This window comes from Propithecus coquereli, unplaced genomic scaffold (assembly GCF_000956105.1).
Source record: "Propithecus coquereli isolate 6110/MARCELLA unplaced genomic scaffold, Pcoq_1.0 Scaffold840, whole genome shotgun sequence".
Lineage (NCBI taxonomy): Eukaryota > Metazoa > Chordata > Mammalia > Primates > Indriidae > Propithecus > Propithecus coquereli.
Window position 1 is genome coordinate 838,193 of NW_012154619.1, and position 17,686 is coordinate 855,878.

At 53.6% G+C, this 17,686-nt stretch overlaps 1 protein-coding gene across 4 annotated transcripts in view; it reads left to right on the forward strand.

Moving 5' to 3' along the window:
- Positions 1-17,686, forward strand: part of CUX1 (cut-like homeobox 1) — a 365,653-nt gene that overhangs the window by 264,316 nt on the left and 83,651 nt on the right. For all 4 annotated transcript variants that reach the window (XM_012663953.1, XM_012663954.1, XM_012663952.1 and 1 more), the window contains 2 exons: positions 2,694-2,742; positions 11,527-11,631. In XM_012663953.1, coding sequence (XP_012519407.1) covers positions 2,694-2,742; positions 11,527-11,631 — 154 coding nt within the window. The remainder of the gene's footprint in view (positions 1-2,693; positions 2,743-11,526; positions 11,632-17,686) is intronic.

Sequence of the window (17,686 nt, forward strand, 5' to 3'; positions counted from 1 at the left end):
CAGAAACACTCACACACTCACGGATGAGCCAGCGAATGAGCATTGGCGCCGGAAGCCAGGGAAGTTCTCCATGTGCCTGGACTTTGTAAATTCTCAATGAATAACCATCTGATTAAAGTTCAAACCTGTGTTTAAAACTTGTGATTTGCCTTAAGGAAAGTTTAGAAGCTTTTAGTTTCATTTTGTATCCGAGAGAGTTCACACCCTCTGAGTCCTTCCATAACAGGTTGTCGGGGCAGCCGCTGTCTGTATTGACTGTTGATTAGTCTCTTCTGCGTGGTTAAGACCCTTAACACTTTAATGATTTTTTTTAACCCTTTGTTGTTTTTGGACTATCTACGCATAGCAGTTTTTCTGTAAGATCTTGGGGGTTTCAGTTTGAGATGACGCAGTGAGATGTTTCGCAGTTTAAGCCACCCTGACCCCTCCACCCCCGTCCCCTCGTACCCAGCACTTCCCTGCCGAGGCCCAGCGGGGGTATTTATCTTACAAAGACACGGCCTTCTTCATGAAATCGTCCTAAAAATAGCTTCATTTAACTAGGCCATTTGATGAGCTGTTCCAGACCTTTTTCTCAGACCAGTCTGAAAGCCGGATATTATTTCAAACAGATACAATGAGCATTGAACCTGATCACAAGGTGTCTGTTACCCTGGTCATGCTGCTGGGGGTTGATAAGATTGCCTCAAATCACAGTGTGCAGTTAAAGGCTGGAGAAGCCTCAGGCCACAAAAATAGACCAGCCCTGGGGCCTGAAGACAGTTTTTCCACCTCTCAGGACCAAGGATGTCCCTCGGTCCATTTTATGTTGCTGTAACAGCATATCTGAGGCTGGGTAACTTATAAAGAAAAGAGGTTTATTTAGCTCCTGGTTGCACAGGCTGGGAAGTTCAAGGGCACGGCCCTGGCTTCTGGTGAGGGGTTCCGTACCACGTCATAACGCGGCAGAGAAGGGCAAAGAGGAAGTGGACACGTGCCAAGAGGGAAACCCAAGGGGTGCCCTGGCTTTATGGCAACCTGCTCTCAGAGGCACTAACCCATTCCCTCCAGAATGAACCCAGTGTCATCAGAGCGAGAACTCACTCACTACCAGGAGGACAGCACCAAGCCATTCGCAAGGGACCCAAACGCCTCCCACTGGGCCACACTGAGGATCAAATACCAACATGAGCCTTGACAGGGACAAACAAACCACATGCAAACCATAGTGGGGGTGGGGTGGGGGGCACACTTGTTTAGCCTGTGCCCCCTTAGGACCAGTGAAGCAGGTTTCAGGAGGAAGGAAGAACTCCCATAGGCCTGTCCAGGTGCCCTGGGCTGTTGCTGGCAGGACAGGCCACACTGGGGACTCTGGCCTCTAGTCTGGCTTGAAGTCCTACGGGTTTAGGGCAAAAGTGATACTCAGCCTGGCCTGCAGAGAGCTCACCGAGTATGGGGGCATCAAATGAAAACTCAAACCTGCAAACTAGGGAGAAGGCATCTTGCCACTCCCGGAGATGGAGCCACCGGGAGGGGATGGGAGGACTGGCAGAGCGGGGAGCGTAGGAGGTGCAGCCCAGGCAGACAGTGCAGGTCGAGCCTGGCTCTTCAGGGTCCCGCACGTGGAGGGGGCTGTTGGAGCACACAGGCTGAGCAGTGGGTGCAGCCCTGAGAACAGGAGCCTAGTGTAGGAGGGCCGTGCACCCAGCGAGGGTGGGGTGAAGCCTGCAGGCTGCAGAGAGAGCGGGTGCTGCGGACTTGGAGCAAGGTGGCAGGAGGCCACAGCAGGAGGGCCCAGAGCACCAGGCAGGGTCTCTGTGGCTGTAACATCCCGCTCCACGGCCCATGGGCTAAAACCTCCCTTGAGTCGCAGACAGTCCCAGCCTGTGGCCTCCTAGCAGGAGCCGTCCTCAGGACCGGGCTCACAGACGTTGGGACAGTGATTTGTCCCAGGTCCTAACCTGACCTTCCAAGTACTTTGGGAATTGGCCCTGCCCTTCTCAGGACTCTGAGCGTTCCTCTCGAGTGATGTTGTGTTGGAACCATGTATTTGCCCTCAGATTGCTCAGGGAAGTACTTTTAAAAGAGAAAAAAGCAAAACAGGACAGGACTGGGAAATGTGCTTTTCTGGGCAGGCCAGGTGACAATGGTGAACACGGGGTTTGTGCTGCAGACTGCAGGGTCGCCCGACCTGCATCTCCATTCTCACCTCCTGCCGCCCCCCCAGCCAGCCACCTTCTCTCAGGTCCCTCAGTCCTGGTGAGGCCTTCACTGCCAAGTGTCTTGTCCCCAGCTCCTTCTCCCACACCCTGCCTGGCAAACTTCTACTCATCCTTCAAAACCCCGCTCACCCAGCACCTCCTGTGAAGCCTTCCCTGACCCCTCACCCAAGGAGAATTCACCTCTCACCTCTTCTAGAGCACTCTGTTCTGAACTCTGTCTGAACCTTGGCGGGACGTGCTGTGTTTTATCTTTTTTTATGTCTGTGCCTCCCCAACGGGATTGGGAGCCCCCGAAAGGCAGGCAGCCTGTGGGCCCCAAACTCGTGATTACCATAGTGCCTCCCCCCAGTGATGGGCGGTGGTGACCCCCCAGGGGTCTGCATGGCCCTTCTCTCCCCTGCTCTGGGATGTCCTCGCCCACGTGAGCGGTCCCTCTGCCGTGTCTGAGCCACCTCCTGTGACTAACGCACTGTCTCCCTCTCGTCCTCCCAGGGCCGACGAGATTGAAATGATCATGACGGACCTGGAGAGAGCAAACCAGGTAGGATGCCGCGGGTTCGAGGCCTAAGACCACACCAGCGGCCATCGCTGCCATCTTGGGCGATGCGTCACTCTAAGCTAGAAGGCCGGTTATTCTTGTGCTATTTACTTAAACATGTCCACATCGCCACTTTTTCTGATGTTGTGAAAAGTCGGAAAATTCATGAAACATCCGAAACGTTATTTCCTTGGCAAAGCCCCTGATGTGGTCCCAGCGTCTAACACATCCGTGGTGAACATCCACGACAATGTGGTTGTTTCTTTTTCTTAATCCATCCTGTAACTATCGGTCTCTCTGGTCCTGGCATCCGTCACACTGCAGGTTCATGCCGCGAGTTACACTAGCGAGAACTCGGTCACCGCCACCTTCCCAGGTTGCAACCACTTGCTCCGAGAGGGCTCGGCCCCTCTTGGCTGATACTCGTTGTCAGAGAGTCCCAGCAGGAAGTGCCCAGCTCAGTGTCTGGCACAAAACAGGCATGTAGTGTTGGTGGCTCTAGACACTCAGCTGCCTGGAAAATCGAGCCACCCTGAAGAGCACCTTGCTTCCCCAAGGACTCCACGGAACCACAGAACACTTTGCTTTAGCGAACGATGCTGCCGCTCTGAAAGGAAGGAAGGTTCCCCGGCGCCATTTATTTTCTTTACTTTGGGGGAGAAGCAGCCAAAGCTGTGACAGGTTGCTCAGCCCAGAAGGCTGCGGGCCGTGGCCTGTCCCAGCTCAGCTTTGCAGCTGGGTGGCCTCAGGCGCAAGCCTCCAGTGGCCCAGGCAAGCCCAGCCCCGTGGGATGAAAGTCCTTCTGGGGTCTCCGCAGCCACCTCTGAGAGTTCCACACGGGGCCTCCCCCACCCCAAATGCTCAGGGAAGAGCATCCTTGTTGGCTCCTTGGTCAACAAAACAACTGAAAGCCACAGTGTGAAAGATGCATGCGAATGATCATGGAACAAGTGGGTTTCTTTTGGGGGTCCCCCTGCTAGATACTCTGCTCACCACAGGAGTCCTGGGCCTGGCGTATGAAGGACAGTCCGTCGGGACGTATGGAGTGCATGCCCTGAGGCCTGCCTTGTAGGACTCACTGTCGTAGGGATAGAATGGCAGACGCTGCTCGGGGACTGACTGCCCAGCTCTGTTCTGAGCCCTGTACCTGGATGGACTCACTCAGCCCTCACAGCGGCCTTGTGCTCAGTGCTGGGATGTTTCCTGTGTCACAGATGGGGAAACTGAGGTCAGTGGCTGGTCAGTTGCAGAGCGAGGACCAGAACCCCCACAGTCTGGCTTTGCTGCCTGGACTCTCGGCCGCCACAGCCAAAAACAGGGACGCAGCACGCCCGCCAGCACGGCCTTTCTTTCAAACTGAATCCCAAGTGCATCAGCCCCCACGGTTCGTGGCCGTGAAGCACTGCCGCGCCTCCGTCTGCCTGCTTTGCGCAGCTGGTTTGCTCGGCGCTTTGTCTGGCTGGGTCTGTACTGCTCAGCTCTGCAGAGACCCAGTCAGAAGTGTTACTGGAAGGCACTGGCCTTCCTTGTCACATGATCGCCATTTGCATTTCTCACATTTCCCCCTACCTCCTTCTCTGCCCCCCAGTCCGGTCCTGGGCTTGCCCCCCGTCGGGTGGCACTTTGCAGGGAGCTCACGTTTGTTGGGCGTATTACGTGAACGTCAAACGCACCATCGGAGCCAATTCTCTGTGGTCTTGGGCAGCTCCCAGGGACCAAGGAAGTTTGGCAGAGTCGATGCCCTTCTCGAGGTCCTGAAGTCACTTGGTGGATCCCAGTCTTAGGAGAGGCCCGTAGGGAAAGGTGCCAACTCCAAGGTGACACTTGGTTCAGGTCCCAACTTCCTGACTGTGTGGCCTTGACAGGTCTCTTAACCTTTTAAATTTCTTCAACTTAAAAAAACAAAAGACAGGTGAACCGTGAGGACATTATGCCAGGGGAAATGGACAGGCACAAAAAAGACAAATACGATATGATTCTCCCTGCATGAGGTCTCCAGAGTTGAGCGGGTCACAGAGGCAGGAAGTGGAATGGTGGGTGCCCGGGGCTGGGGGAAGGGAAGCAGGAATTCGTTGTTAAATGGGTACAGAATTTCGGTTTTGCCGGGTAAAAAAACACTGGAGATTGGCTGTACAACAGTGTGAGTATTCTTGACACTACTGAACTGTACACTTAAAAAATGGTTAAGATGGTAAATTTTATGCTTTGCGTATCTTACCACAGTTAAAGCCTTTACATTTTTTTTTTTTTTTTGCAAGAAAGGGAGGGAGGGAGAAATAGCCTGTACTTCTGTTGCTAGACTGTTTTGAGGACCAGCGATAAAATGCCAGAGTAAGAAGTAGATGCTTAAATAAATGTCACTCTAAAGCTGCTAAAGCAGCACGGGTTTGATGGGGAGAATCGTCAAGTCCTGCCCTCAGGAGATACTAGCGACAGCATGGTAGAAGTGGGCGAGTTCTCACCAACAACTCGGCCTGCGTTAATAGCCTGATATGGCTGCATTAATAGAAATAGAGTTTCTAGAATGAAGGAGGTGGTGATTCTGCTGTCTTCAGTCCATGTCTGAGAAATTCCATTTTAGACTAGAAGCCACACTGTGGGGAAAACAGCTCTCTGAGGTGCATTCAGAATCCACTATGGCCAGGACAGGGAAGGGACCCTAATATAAAAGAAACTAGGGGAGTTCGGGACATTCCTCATCTTTGGGTAGCAGGGAAAGAAGGCAGAAGGACTTGACACCAAGCACAAGAGGAATAATTTTGGAACTTGAGATGCCAAAAGATTGCAAAAGGGAAGGTTTAGAGTAGGGACTTTGTGAATTCTGTCATAGCTCTCAAGGGCCAGCCAGGGAACAGGGTTAGGGGGTTAGGCTTTTTCTGAAAGACCCCAGAGGACCATGGCCAAGTGTGGAGGACCATGGTGGGAGGAAACTTACTCCCAAGGTAGAGAAGCTTCTCCTCAGTCTGGCTCCAGAGGTGCCACTCTGAAGGATGTTCACTCGTAAGGAAGTGAGCTCCCTGTCACCAGAACTACGCAAGCAGGTGTGGGTCTCACTTCTTAGAAAGTTTGAGATGCAGAATTGGATGTATGGTGGACAGAAAGAGGGATTGAAGCAGATGACTCCATGGGTCCCTTTTGATCCCGAAGTCTAGGATTCTGAGAAGATAGACGTGAACCCCCTGGTACCAGAGAGAATCTTAGTAGGAAGGATATAAGCCCTGGGACATTGAAAGAATATTTCCCAGGGAAAAGACAGGAGGAAAAGCGGCAGTCTAAAGGGAAAGCTACAAAAGGCAGCCCTGGCCTGGCCTTCAACCAGGAGTAAAGCTCCCCGGGTGGGCAGCAGGAGGACGGGCCGTGCAGTAAAGCTAGACCCGAGGCACAGGCTGCGGGGTGCGCTGGTAGAGGGTGTCTGACGGGTCTGGGGAGGGCCCGGGCATGATAGATTCATCCCGAGAGCAGCGGGGCGTCCTGGTGGGATTGAGACTGAGCTCTAGAAGGCTGAACTTTGGAGAATGGAGGGAAGTGGAAAGGTGTGAAGCCAGCAGACAGGGGCAGCCATGGTTGCGAGGACAGGGCGAGATGACTCGGGCCCGGGATGAGGCGGTCCCCGCAGAGATGAGCTGGAGGTGGCGGGGCAGGAAGGGGGATGTGCAGGGAGCCGGGCACCGGTGCAGGCGCAGAGATATCTGAACCAACTGCCGTCCCCGCTGGGAAACCCGCAGGAGGAGCAATTTACTAGTTCATTGGCATACGACATTATTTTTGCACTAGGTTTATAGTCAGAACGTTCTACTGAGACCTGAAGCTCTCTTTAAAGTACTTCAGCATCTGTCAATTAAGTCTGACTTTCACGTGCAGCTGTTTCTTAAATTTCAAGGCACTGGCGTTAAAATTCGCCACCCTAATTGGTGGAAATAAAGGTTCAGGCTGCCGAGACCTCGTGGTACATGAGTAGCCACAACCTTGCACTTCGAAAAGCGTGTGAAACCCTGTCTGGGGGCTTCAGTGACACGCCGGCTTCCCTGCAGCGGTCTGTCTGCTGGCTGCGCCCTCACCTGACCCTCCGGCCCCTCCTTTCAGAGCATCACTGATTGGAGCTGCTGGTGGCACAAAACCGCAGCAGCAGGGCCAGGAGGAAGTCATTCAAGTTGCGCGTCCTCCTCCTGTTAACCTGCCTGATTGTTACGGCGCAAGACTGCCCTAATGGAAGATCCTGCAGGTTGAGGTTAGGGTTGGAAACCACAATTGAACCTCACCAAGGAGAAGGAGCCAAGTGTAGAGAGAAATGCAAGGAGTGAAAGTAACTCAGAGCAAGGTGTGGCATGTTCCTTGGCCAAGGTTTTTGTGTTTGGAGTCAGGAAACCTAAGTTGGAATCTCAGATCTGCCATTTCCTACCCACGTGGCCGTAGCAAATCCCCGACTCCCAGGGCCTCTGTGTCTCCATCTGTAGCCTGGGGCTAGTGATTCCCGCCTCTGCGGGGCACCCGTTCCTGCAGGCCCTGCTGGGACTGCCCAGGAAATGCTGTTGTCACGCGGCTGAGTCTAGGCCTTTTCTGCTGGGCCAGCGACTGGTTACTCCTAAGTCTCCTGGGAACCCTGGTCTCTCAGGTCCACACGTTAGCAAGGCCTGGAGAGAGCCCCGGGCCATGCATGGAAGGCCTTTACAGCAGGAGGAGGTAGGGACATTTGCTCTCTGGCTTTTCTGAAATCGTGACTCAGTCTGTGACAAGCAGTGTTTACATGGGTGTGTTGTCACAGTTCCAGCTCACAGCCTGGCCGACCTGACGAAAGAAATCCAAGTCAATATCCACCGCATCCCCCGGAAACACAGACAAGTCTACAGGGGGGCTTTGGCTGCCAGCGCAGCGTGGCGGTGAATTTCCCGTCTCCAGCCAGTGTAGACCTTTCTGGCCTCCTTCCTGCAGAATCCCTGACTGGGGCTCCCTCTGGGAGTCTGGGTGTTCTCTGTAGTCGTAGGGAGGGGGTGGGGTCAGCCCATTGCCAGTTCCCGGGGTTGCTGTGTCCCTGGGGGCACTCGCTTGTCCAAGCCTAGGTTTTAGTGGCCGTGCTTGCAGAGGAGGACAAGAGACAAATCCTAGGCCAAGAAGGATAGAAGATTGGCTCAGACAGCGCCTCCCCCCCCAGCCATATAAAACCAAGAGACCTCACAGGCCAAACTCGACAGGGGCAAACTGGCAGGGGGCTAGGGGGCTGCCGCACAGGAGAGACAGTGAGTGTCCTCAGGTCCCAGCCTCGGTTCCAGGAGAAGAAAATGTGTCTCCCAAGAGTGTTTCCAGCCACTGCCAGGTTTTGCCACAGGTCTGCCGTGCTTTGCACCAGGCTGAGACCGGCCTCCCAGCCCTTTCCCCAAACCTGCGCCCCGCCGGGCTGCTACTGCCTCGAGGGCCTGCCTTCGCTCCCCTGTGTGTCCTGCCTGCCACACTCTTCCACATTTTCTGAGTCAAATTGTTCAGACTTTAAGGCCTAAAAGTAGCTGTCCACATCTAGTATTTGTATCCTAATGTGTGCTCCTTTGGGGGCTGAGGTGGGGAGAGCAGTCCTCTACTGCCCTTCCTGGGGCCTCCCGGGAGCCCTTGAGGGGTGGGGCAGGGATGAGTGACATTATGGGTCCATGGTTGAGGCTTCCTGTCCCTGAATCACCCACTGACCAGTGTGACACCAGGCCAGGAAGCAGAACAGCCTCCCTCACCTGCCCTAGAGAAGCGACACTCACCTGTGACTCTTAGGCTGGCCGGTGTCTCATGGTGGGAATCATCTCTCCTATTTGCTGGCTTGGCTCTGGCAGGAAGAATTCTTGCACTGAGGTGTCACTAGCTGCTTGCCGCCTTCCAGGGGACCACTGAGGGGGATGGAGTTTAATCTGAAGACCGGCTTACAGCCTCTAGTAACTTCCCGTTTAAAAGCCTTCTGTTTGTGATGACGGAAGGTACTGACCAGCCGAGGCAGCACATACCGGGGCCTTCATAATAATAATATTTACTGGACACCGTCACCATGTGCGGGCCCTGCGAGGCCTTGGCTCGCGTGGTCTCGGTGGTCCTCAGTCACCCGGCCAGGAGCTATTTTCTATCACTGTGGTCAGAGTCACCACCCCAGTGCGAGCAGTACCCTCCTTCCCTCTCGTCCCCTCTGTCCTGACCTACCCTGTGTTTCCAGTGGTTACTCATTTCTCAGGAGAGCTACTCGGGCTTGGCAAGGTGTCCTGCTCGCGGTGGGGTGGCCACGAAACGGCAACGAGGGCTGCCTCCAGCCTGCCGTCTCGGAGGGGCCACGGCCGAGAGTCCCCGTGGCTCTGCTGCTGCCGTGAGCCCAGGAGCTGGGTGGGTGTCTCAGGGCAGCCGCAGCTCTTGTGTCTGGGGTTCCGCGTCTAGGAACACAGCAGCAGCCGGTCGAGGTGGTCTTCAGGAGCGCCTCAAAACAAGTGACACCACGCGCTGACCCTGCAGAGCGCCCCTCTCTCTGCCTCGACTGCCAGCGACGGCTAAATTTAGTCGCCAGCGACAGAAGCGAATCATCGCAGCTGCACAGCAGCGTCTGCTTCCCGGCTCGGCGCCCTCCTTAATTGCTCCGAGGCCTGTTTTTAGTTTTAATTCTTCTGCTTTGAGCATGTTCAACTGTGTAAACCACCTCAGCTCTTTGTTTTGTATTTTCTGGATGTGTTCAGGCTATAAATCCTAAATAAATATGTGATCAAAAAGGCTCAGTAGAGTAACCAAGTCAAGCCAAATGTGGTAAAAGGGCCAGGCCAGAAATGAGTCTGCACTTGAACTTGGAAACCAAGTGCAGGTGCTCTGGAGAGATTACGCAAATTGAAGATGAAATCCTCAACAGCCAGATCCCTTAGTCTGTGAGCGGTGGCCCTTTGGTGGGACAGTGTCTGCTCTGAACAGCTAAATGCCAGCCCGAGATCCTCCAAGGCTCCTAGGGACCCCTCGTGAGCCAGCTGCCCGGGCCTTCCCCAGCTCTGATTATTCTAGAAAACTTCAGAGCCAGCGTCACAAGTTCGGATGGCGATGCCGCTTTGTTGGCCGCTAGCAGAACAGCTTCTCCACTGGGCTAACACAGAGTTTTCCTCTTCAAAGGGACCAGGAAAAATTTGTCAAAATATACCTTATACCTGGCAGAGTCATGAGGATTTTACACTCAGGGGTTTAGCTGACTAGCAAGGGAAGAGTAAACTTTGAAGTAATATGGCATGATTATCAGAAAAACGTTGAGTGGTACATCTGGAAATAAACTGGGGGAAACCTTTTTCATGGAAGAGGAAAGTTTTCTGCAGCCTTAATAGTTGAGCAATTAGCGTGAACCAGAAATCATCCTGCCAGCCTAGCCACACTGGCCACATCGCTGCCTCTCCTGCAGCTGGTTCCAGATCCCATGTGGAGCAGAGAGGGTAGGAGATGACTGGTCGGGTGTAGACAGGCCTGGCCAGGCACTGCATGAATTATATCGCGTGTTGATTCCAAGAGCTCCCCAAGAGGCAGGGCAGACTGCCACCAGCACCTTCCTGGGCAGCAGGAACTGCTGTTAGAAATATCCTAATTCATTCGCCTGCAGAGCAGATAGATCAGTGTTGCTGCAACAGAGTTGCTAAAGGTTGCCAAACCCATTCCTCATAGCTAGACTCAGCAAGTTCCCCCCGGGCAGGCCAACTTCTTGTGTCTCCTTGTGAGTTCTTTCTTAGCAATTAGTAGACACATGCTGTCCCACCACAGAATAAGAAAACACACCATGGGGCCCTTGCCCGGCCAGGCTTTCCTCGTCAGTCTTTTCTGTTGGTGGAAAGAAGTAGAACATTACTCTCAGCCCACATGCCTACTTGTCTCAGGGTTTTGTCTCAGCCATGAGAGTAAAACCCAGATAAGGCCATTCATAAATGGCATCTGCATGAGCTGTGTGTCCCAGACACTTCCGTGGGTGTAAATCCTCACAAGGTCTCTGAGAAGGGATAGTGCTCCCATTTAACAGATGGGTAGGTGGAGGCTCTGTGAGCTTAGGTGACTTGCTCTGATTCCCCTGTTCCCAGATCCCCTCTCAGGGGGCGGGCTCTGGAGTAGCCTGTCCCCACCGTCCAGTGGTGAATCCTTGGCTGCTCCCCAGGGGCAGTGGTTTCCTTGTGCAGGAATTACAGGCAAGTGACAGAAGGGTCCCCTCCTTTCCGTGGCCCCAGACCAGCGTGATTGGCTGAAAATGACAGCATCGACATTTGAAAACTTTATTGGGTGAAGGGTTAAATACGTCGCAATAAGCCAGGCCCTTACCAGAGAAGCAGCATTTACACCCTGCACGTTTATGGAAATACTTGCTAAAGGAAAACAACCACAACATTGTGCATGTTTTTAGGAAGAGAATGGCCAAAGTGTCTTTAATTCACTGTTTTCCCGTGAGAATTACTCCCAGGAGTAATCCCGCAATAAAATCTTCTTGGTCTGTGAGAATAGAAAGAAATTGAATCAAAAGACTCTATTTCCACTCGTATTTATTCAGTCTGGGAAATGCAGTGGGCCGGAGCATTAGTACCAGCAGGGGATTCCTTGCTCCTAGCGTTAAATTACTGTCATAATCGCTCAATTATTTCTTCCTTGTACTGTTTAAAATAAGAATCCATCACATTCTGTGTTTTTTTCTAGCATTTATTAGGTTGAGTGTTTAGGAAAATCAATTATAGTCAGTCAGGCATGAATTGATGAATGTTCTTGTAATAATTGTCAGTTGTTAAACTGAATGTACTTTCTCTTTCCACCCCTTTTCATTTCCTTCAGAGGGCAGAGGTGGCGCAGAGAGAGGCGGAGACCTTAAGGGAGCAGCTCTCGTCGGCCAATCACTCCCTGCAGCTGGCCTCGCAGATCCAGAAGGCGCCGGACGTGGTGGGTAGCCCGGCCTCGCGGGACTCTGCCCGCCTGGCATCTCCTCCTTCACATTGCCGCCGCTTGCTTCTTTTTGTTTGGAACGTCTCTTTTTGGAGTAATACTTTAACCGGCCCTGCTTTCTTGGCGGGGAATGCTTTCAGCAACTCGGGGCTGGAACTTCTGCAGTGCAAGGGAGAGCTGTGCTGGTCATGCATGGGTGCTCTGAGGCCAGCGTGGCGTCACCCGGAGCCGGTGCGGCGGCTGGTGAGAGGCCATCGCGCCGAGGACGTCTCCCAGCCGGGCCCGGGCGGGGGGTGGCTGCGTGTGGGTGGAGACCTGAAACTGGAGCCGAGTCAGAATCACACAGGGAAGCTGAGCGTTTATCTTCCTGGGTGTGTCTTTCCGGGGGAAGACCAGTCCGTGACGAGCTGGGAGGGCGAAGAGGTAATAAAATCACCTGCTCTGAGTTTACGTAATAGCCGGAATCTCACCCAAAATACAAGCATCCAGGAGGGGGGAGGCAGCTTGATTTGTCTAAAATTAACACAAATAGCTCTCAGCCAGAGCTCTCCCAGCTTGCTCAAGGTGGCTTTGAACTACGGTTTCCAACTCTTTCCTTCGGTGCCCTGTGGTGACATGGAGCAGCGAGGGAGCGGAGTCCCCGGAGGTTGAGGCCGCAGCCCTGGGGTTAGACCCTAGCTGTCCGATCTGTTAGCTGCAGACCTGGGCGAGGGCCTGAACTTCCCTGAATCTCAGCTCTACCGTCAATAAAAAGGGCATTTAATGAGATCTGGGGAGGTTATTGTGAGCAAAGCACTTGGAGTAAGACTTGGCACACACGGGAAGACCTTGGCAAACCCTGGCAGTTACTCCCACTGTGGTCAGCGCCATTGTCTCTGATCCCCCAGTTTCTAGGCACTTGGCTCCTCACTCGTTAGCTTCCAAACCTTCCTTTCACCACGTAGGAAACAAGGATTCAGTGATCCTAAGGTCCCTTTAGCTGTAGCAGGCTACGATGGGTACCTGGCAGTTGGAGGGGTCCTTTTATTGAGCAAAGACTCGTTGAATCCTTGCTGTGGCCAGGGCCTGTGTGGACACTGGGACAACTGTAGGAGGGGGACAGGGCCCGTCGCAGAGAGAGCGAGGTCTCATCAGGAAAACTCGCTGTTGTAAAAAATTCAGCTGTCAGTTTGACAGCCATCGTTCCACCCAATCCATAACACAGGGTGTAGTTATTTCCTTATGTAGATGAGGAAACGGAAGCTCCTTGGATGTAAACACCTCGCCCCAAGCAGGTCAGTCAATGGCCCAGCCAGGGCCAGGTGGGGCCTTCTCACCCGCAAGCCCAGGGCTTCTCACTTCTTCCCTGGGTGTGAGCCTCGAGCATGGTGTTAGCGTCAGGACTCTCTTTGAAGAATGGGTTTTAGTTTTCTTTTTTTAAAATTAGCGTTAAATAAAACATGACCGACGTGTTTCAGGATATGGAGAAAAGATTTCCGTTTAAGGGGCCATCACGTCCTTAGTACTTCGTGGACTCTGTTACTCAGTTTTAACCGAGGTGTCCCCATAGCTCCTCCTGTTCCCTCCTCCGCGGTTAGATGGAGCGGATACCACGCCACGGCCGAGTGGGAGGAAGCCTTCGGGATCGAGTCACAGCTTCTCCCAGCCTCTGGGCTCCCACTTGGTCCTATAAAGGAAGCCATCGGTTCTGACATGTCCACACGGGGCCCCTGAGCTCAATGTTTTGGTTGAAACGAATTCTGGCACCATCCTGGACTGCAGCCACCAAAGCATTTCAGAAGGAAATGAATGTTTTTGCAGGTAGACTCAGTTGTGGGTCCTAGGGGTGCTTAAACACTTCATCATCGGTTAAGTGCAGTGTTTACATGGCACTGGCTCTGTCTGCCAAGAGCGGCCCTGCGGGGCTCCGCTCGGGTGTGTGTTCCCAAACAGCCCGCGAGCTGCAGCTCCAGCCAGTTGGGGAGCAAACATAGGAAACGCGCCAGCGGAAAAATGGTCTGTTGAGCTTGGCTGGCAGAAGGCGGCGGAGAAACAGTAGAGTCTATAGATCTAGCAAAGGCCAAAGCCGATCCAAGGGGTGTCTCAGCGGAATCGCCAGTTCTAGAAGGTGCGCGCTCAGCAGGCTCCCGCTCTGACTCAGCAGCCACACTGGGCTTTACGTAGTTAATTCATTTCCTCCTCTTGACACCACGGTCGTCAGGGGAAAGTCTTGCTGTTACCGTAATTTTACAGATAGGGAAACTGAGGCTCAGACAAGTGTAAGGCATTCACCCGAAGTCACGCAGCTAGAAAGTGGTCACTGGAATGTGAACCTCAGTTTATCTTACTCCAAAGTCCCTTCTTTTTCCCCTACATCAACCTATACCTCCTTCATGGGCACTGAATGAGACGGGGTATGTGACGGTCCTTTATCAAGTGTTTGCAGACGAATGTTAGTTCAGGGCCCTGGTGCAATGCACCAGGCCAAACAAACTGTAATGTTGTAAAACACGCCCATGTATTAGGTGAATCTAGCAGATGGATACACCGGGTAGCATCCAGCCAACTTTGCTAGTGGTGGTAGCAGAGACAGGTAGCAATAAGAAGGAGAAGGCTGAGTCCCATCCCTCATCTCTCCCCAGGGCAATAAACAAACTAAAAGCAGGCTGGTGCACTGGCTCATGCCTGTGATCCCAGCCCTTTGGGAGGCCAAGGTAGGAGGTTCACTTGAGCCCAGGAGTTCAAGACCAAGCCTGGGCAACATAGCAAGACCCCCGTCTATACAAAAAAATTTTAAGATTAGCCACACATGGCACATGGCAGGGCAGACAAGGAGAGGATGGGCTGGCCTCTGGGTTCAAAAAGGTGGCACATGCCTGTAGTCCCAGCTACTCAGGAGACCGAGACAGGAGGATTGCTTAAGCCCAGGAGTTTGAGGCTGCTGTGAGCTATGATCTCACCACTGCACTCCAGCCTGGGCGACAGAGTGAGACCTTGTCTCTAAAAAAGAAGTAGAGCAGCCCAGACTCGAAGCGTTAGTCCCCCCGGGCGGGTCCCAGGCTCACCATCACTGCACAGTTCGGTTCTCCTCGCACAGGGTAGCGCTCCCACTGCTCACCGTGGCTGCCGGACAGGTCCTTCTCTCGCTGGGTTTAGCCTCCATGCTCTGGTCTCAGCAGGAGGGCTTAGGAGTCAGCCGTGCAGCTTAGGGTCACACCAACAGGTTGGGAGCAAGGGGACGTGAGTGCATTGAAAGGGACAAAAGTTGACAGAATGCTACGTCAGTAACTTCTGTGTCACGTTCATCTTTCCCTTTGGAAACACCCTCCGCCACCACCATGGCCTTAAGCCCTTCCATTCTTTACAGTGTTCTCGGATTCCGCCGAGCATTCCCACGTATCCTCTCCTGGCTCCTGCGCCACCAGCTCGGAAGGAATGTAGGACGCCTTCTCGGTCCTGGAGGCTGGAGCCATGGGAATGTCTGTGCTGGGCCAGACTCCTAGGTCAGCACCCCAGTAGTGGTGCCCACAGTGGCCTGTTGTCACTTTCGCTGTCTGAGCCAGGATCTGAGCCTGGGCCCTGCCTCAGGCCCCCGAGTCCCAGGCTCCAGAGTGAGGGCCAGGACCCGCACATTTTCTAAAGCTCCCAGGGGGAGCAGCTGAGTTGCGCCTTGAGCAGACATGCCGGGGCCAGTGGTCCCAGCCTCTCTGAACCCACACGTGTTCCAGCACGTCCCCCGCATCCCGGCTCACGAGCTCACTGGCTTCTTCCTTGCCTGACGCCCCCCGCCCTGGAGCTTGCACAGCTGCCTGTCCTCTCCTTGTCCGCCCTGCCGTGTGGGTCCCTCTCCCTCCACCCCCAGCCCCCGGACCATTCCCCCAGCCTTTCTCCATTTCTTTCTTAGTTCTCTGTTGTGACTTTATGGCAGGACAACCAGGAGTGCCCCCCAGCATGTTTAAGGTGGGAGTGAGCCATGGTTTGGGCTCTGTCTTTCTCCAAGGTCTTAGTGCTTTCGGGTAGTTTTCTCATCTCATTTAGTTCATTTGAGACAGCAGTGATTTCTGCTCCATAATGGATGAGGAGCTTGTTGCTCGGTTTCCTGAGAGTTGGATGATGGTGCCTTGGGCTTATGGCCATGCCCAACTGGGCCCCAGGAGTTGAGCAGACAGCCTCGCGAGGCCTGCCCCCTCCCAGATCCCCTGGCTGGGTTCAGAGCCAGCACTGGGAGCTGCAGTTTTGACACGTTTATTTGAACCACTTGTCCCTGATACATTAAGTTGTGCTTGCCTGTTGTAAAGCCCAAGTGACTTCCAGTTAATGTCACAGACTCTCTAAAGGGCTCACAGAGCCCTTTAGGCAGCATTTGTGGCCACAACCCTCAGGGCAGAACATTGATAAGATGAGTAACCTGAGGTCTATGGTTCAGTTTGTGCCACCATCAGATTCATCTCCCTGCATGTCACCTCCATCGTGTCCCCTCCCTGACCCTGAGCCTGCAGGCTCCCCATGGCTGGCCGCCCTTTGGAGTGTCCACCATCAGGTGCCCCTGTGCTCACGCGCTTGCAAGCTACCCCTCCATGTTGGCCACTGTTCACGCCCTGCTCCCTGCCACCCCCTGTGCCTGCCTGTGGTATCTCCTGCCCTTCCCCTGCGGCCCCCCTGAAACGGGGCCCCTGTGCTCTGACAACACCCCGCCAGCCCTCCGAGCTGTGCCTGTCTCTCCGCCCTCGGGGCTCACCTCCACCTCGTCCTCCATGAGGCTCTCACTTCCTGGCACTGCTTGTGTAACTCGTCCCAGGGCTCCCAATGCTGGGCCCGGATGGTGTGGCACTTTCCAAACTCTCTACGATGAAGGACAATTTTGTTTTGTTTTTTAAATTTCCAGTCTGTTGCAGACTGATAGTTTTATAAAAGACAATTGAAATGTCACTGAAATGTCGAGTCGCTATAAAAGCTTCTAAACACTTACTCTCGGTTTCTGTGCTTGCCTTACTGTGCACCGGCACCAGTTTGTGACTTGGCACCAGTCCGTGGAGCACACGCTGAAAAGAACTGGTCTGGACAGCATGTGCCTTGTAAATAAGCTGGTGGGGACGCTCCCCAGGGCCCCAGGGCCACATGCACATCTGCCAGGGGTCGGAGACATGAGCCACCAGTTTACGGGATCGTACAAATCAAAGAAACAGAAAGAAGTCACTTCTTTGTACACAAAACTTTGCCAACTTAAATGGCAAAGACCTTGACTTCCCAGTAAGGAGATGTGAAAATCACTTCCCTGGGTGACTAACTGTCCCCAAATATGCAAACCGGTGACAAGCACACTGTTCGTGGAGTGGCCTGGCTACACCTGCTAGCCAGGGCTGCAGAGAGGGGGCCACGGCAAGGATGGTGGCTTTCCATGCTGCCCCCAGGTGTCTGCTGTCACAGATGCTGTGCAGCCCTCCCCCTCTACCCGCCTTCCTGTCTGTCACACCCTGAAGTGCATCTGCCCTGCAGAGAAGCTCCCAGAATCATCAGGAGCTTGAGTCGTTGGGAAGTAGAATAATGGATCTGACTTTTTCTTTTAATACCTTTTCTGTTTTGCGTGTTTTTCCCAGTGAGCATGAGGGGGGCAGAAAAAATCAGTTTTTAAAAAATCAGTTGCCATCAGAGTTCCTAAGCAAAGGAACGCCAAATACACATCTTCCACGTCTTTTAACTTTTTTTTCCTCTAAGGCTGACTCTGAGAATCGATTTGTCAAACATTGTCTCAGCTTTTGGACAATTTAACAACGAATCCAAAGACTTGAACCCCACCTTGTGGGAGAAAATCTGGGCGCCTCGGCAGCACTCTGGGGGCCCTCCTCCGAGCCACCCGGCCTGCCGTTCCTCGTCCCCAGCTCTCAGCAGGTGCCCTCTCCTCCAGATCCTTGCTCACATGGCACTGCCTCGGTGGATTTTCCTGACCATTTTGTTAAAACCCTGCCTCTCTCAACTCTGACTCCCATGGCCTCCCTGCTTTAGGTTTTCTTAGCACTTGTCGCCTCCTTATACGCTTATCATTACTGATAAACTCACACACTGGGTGTCACCC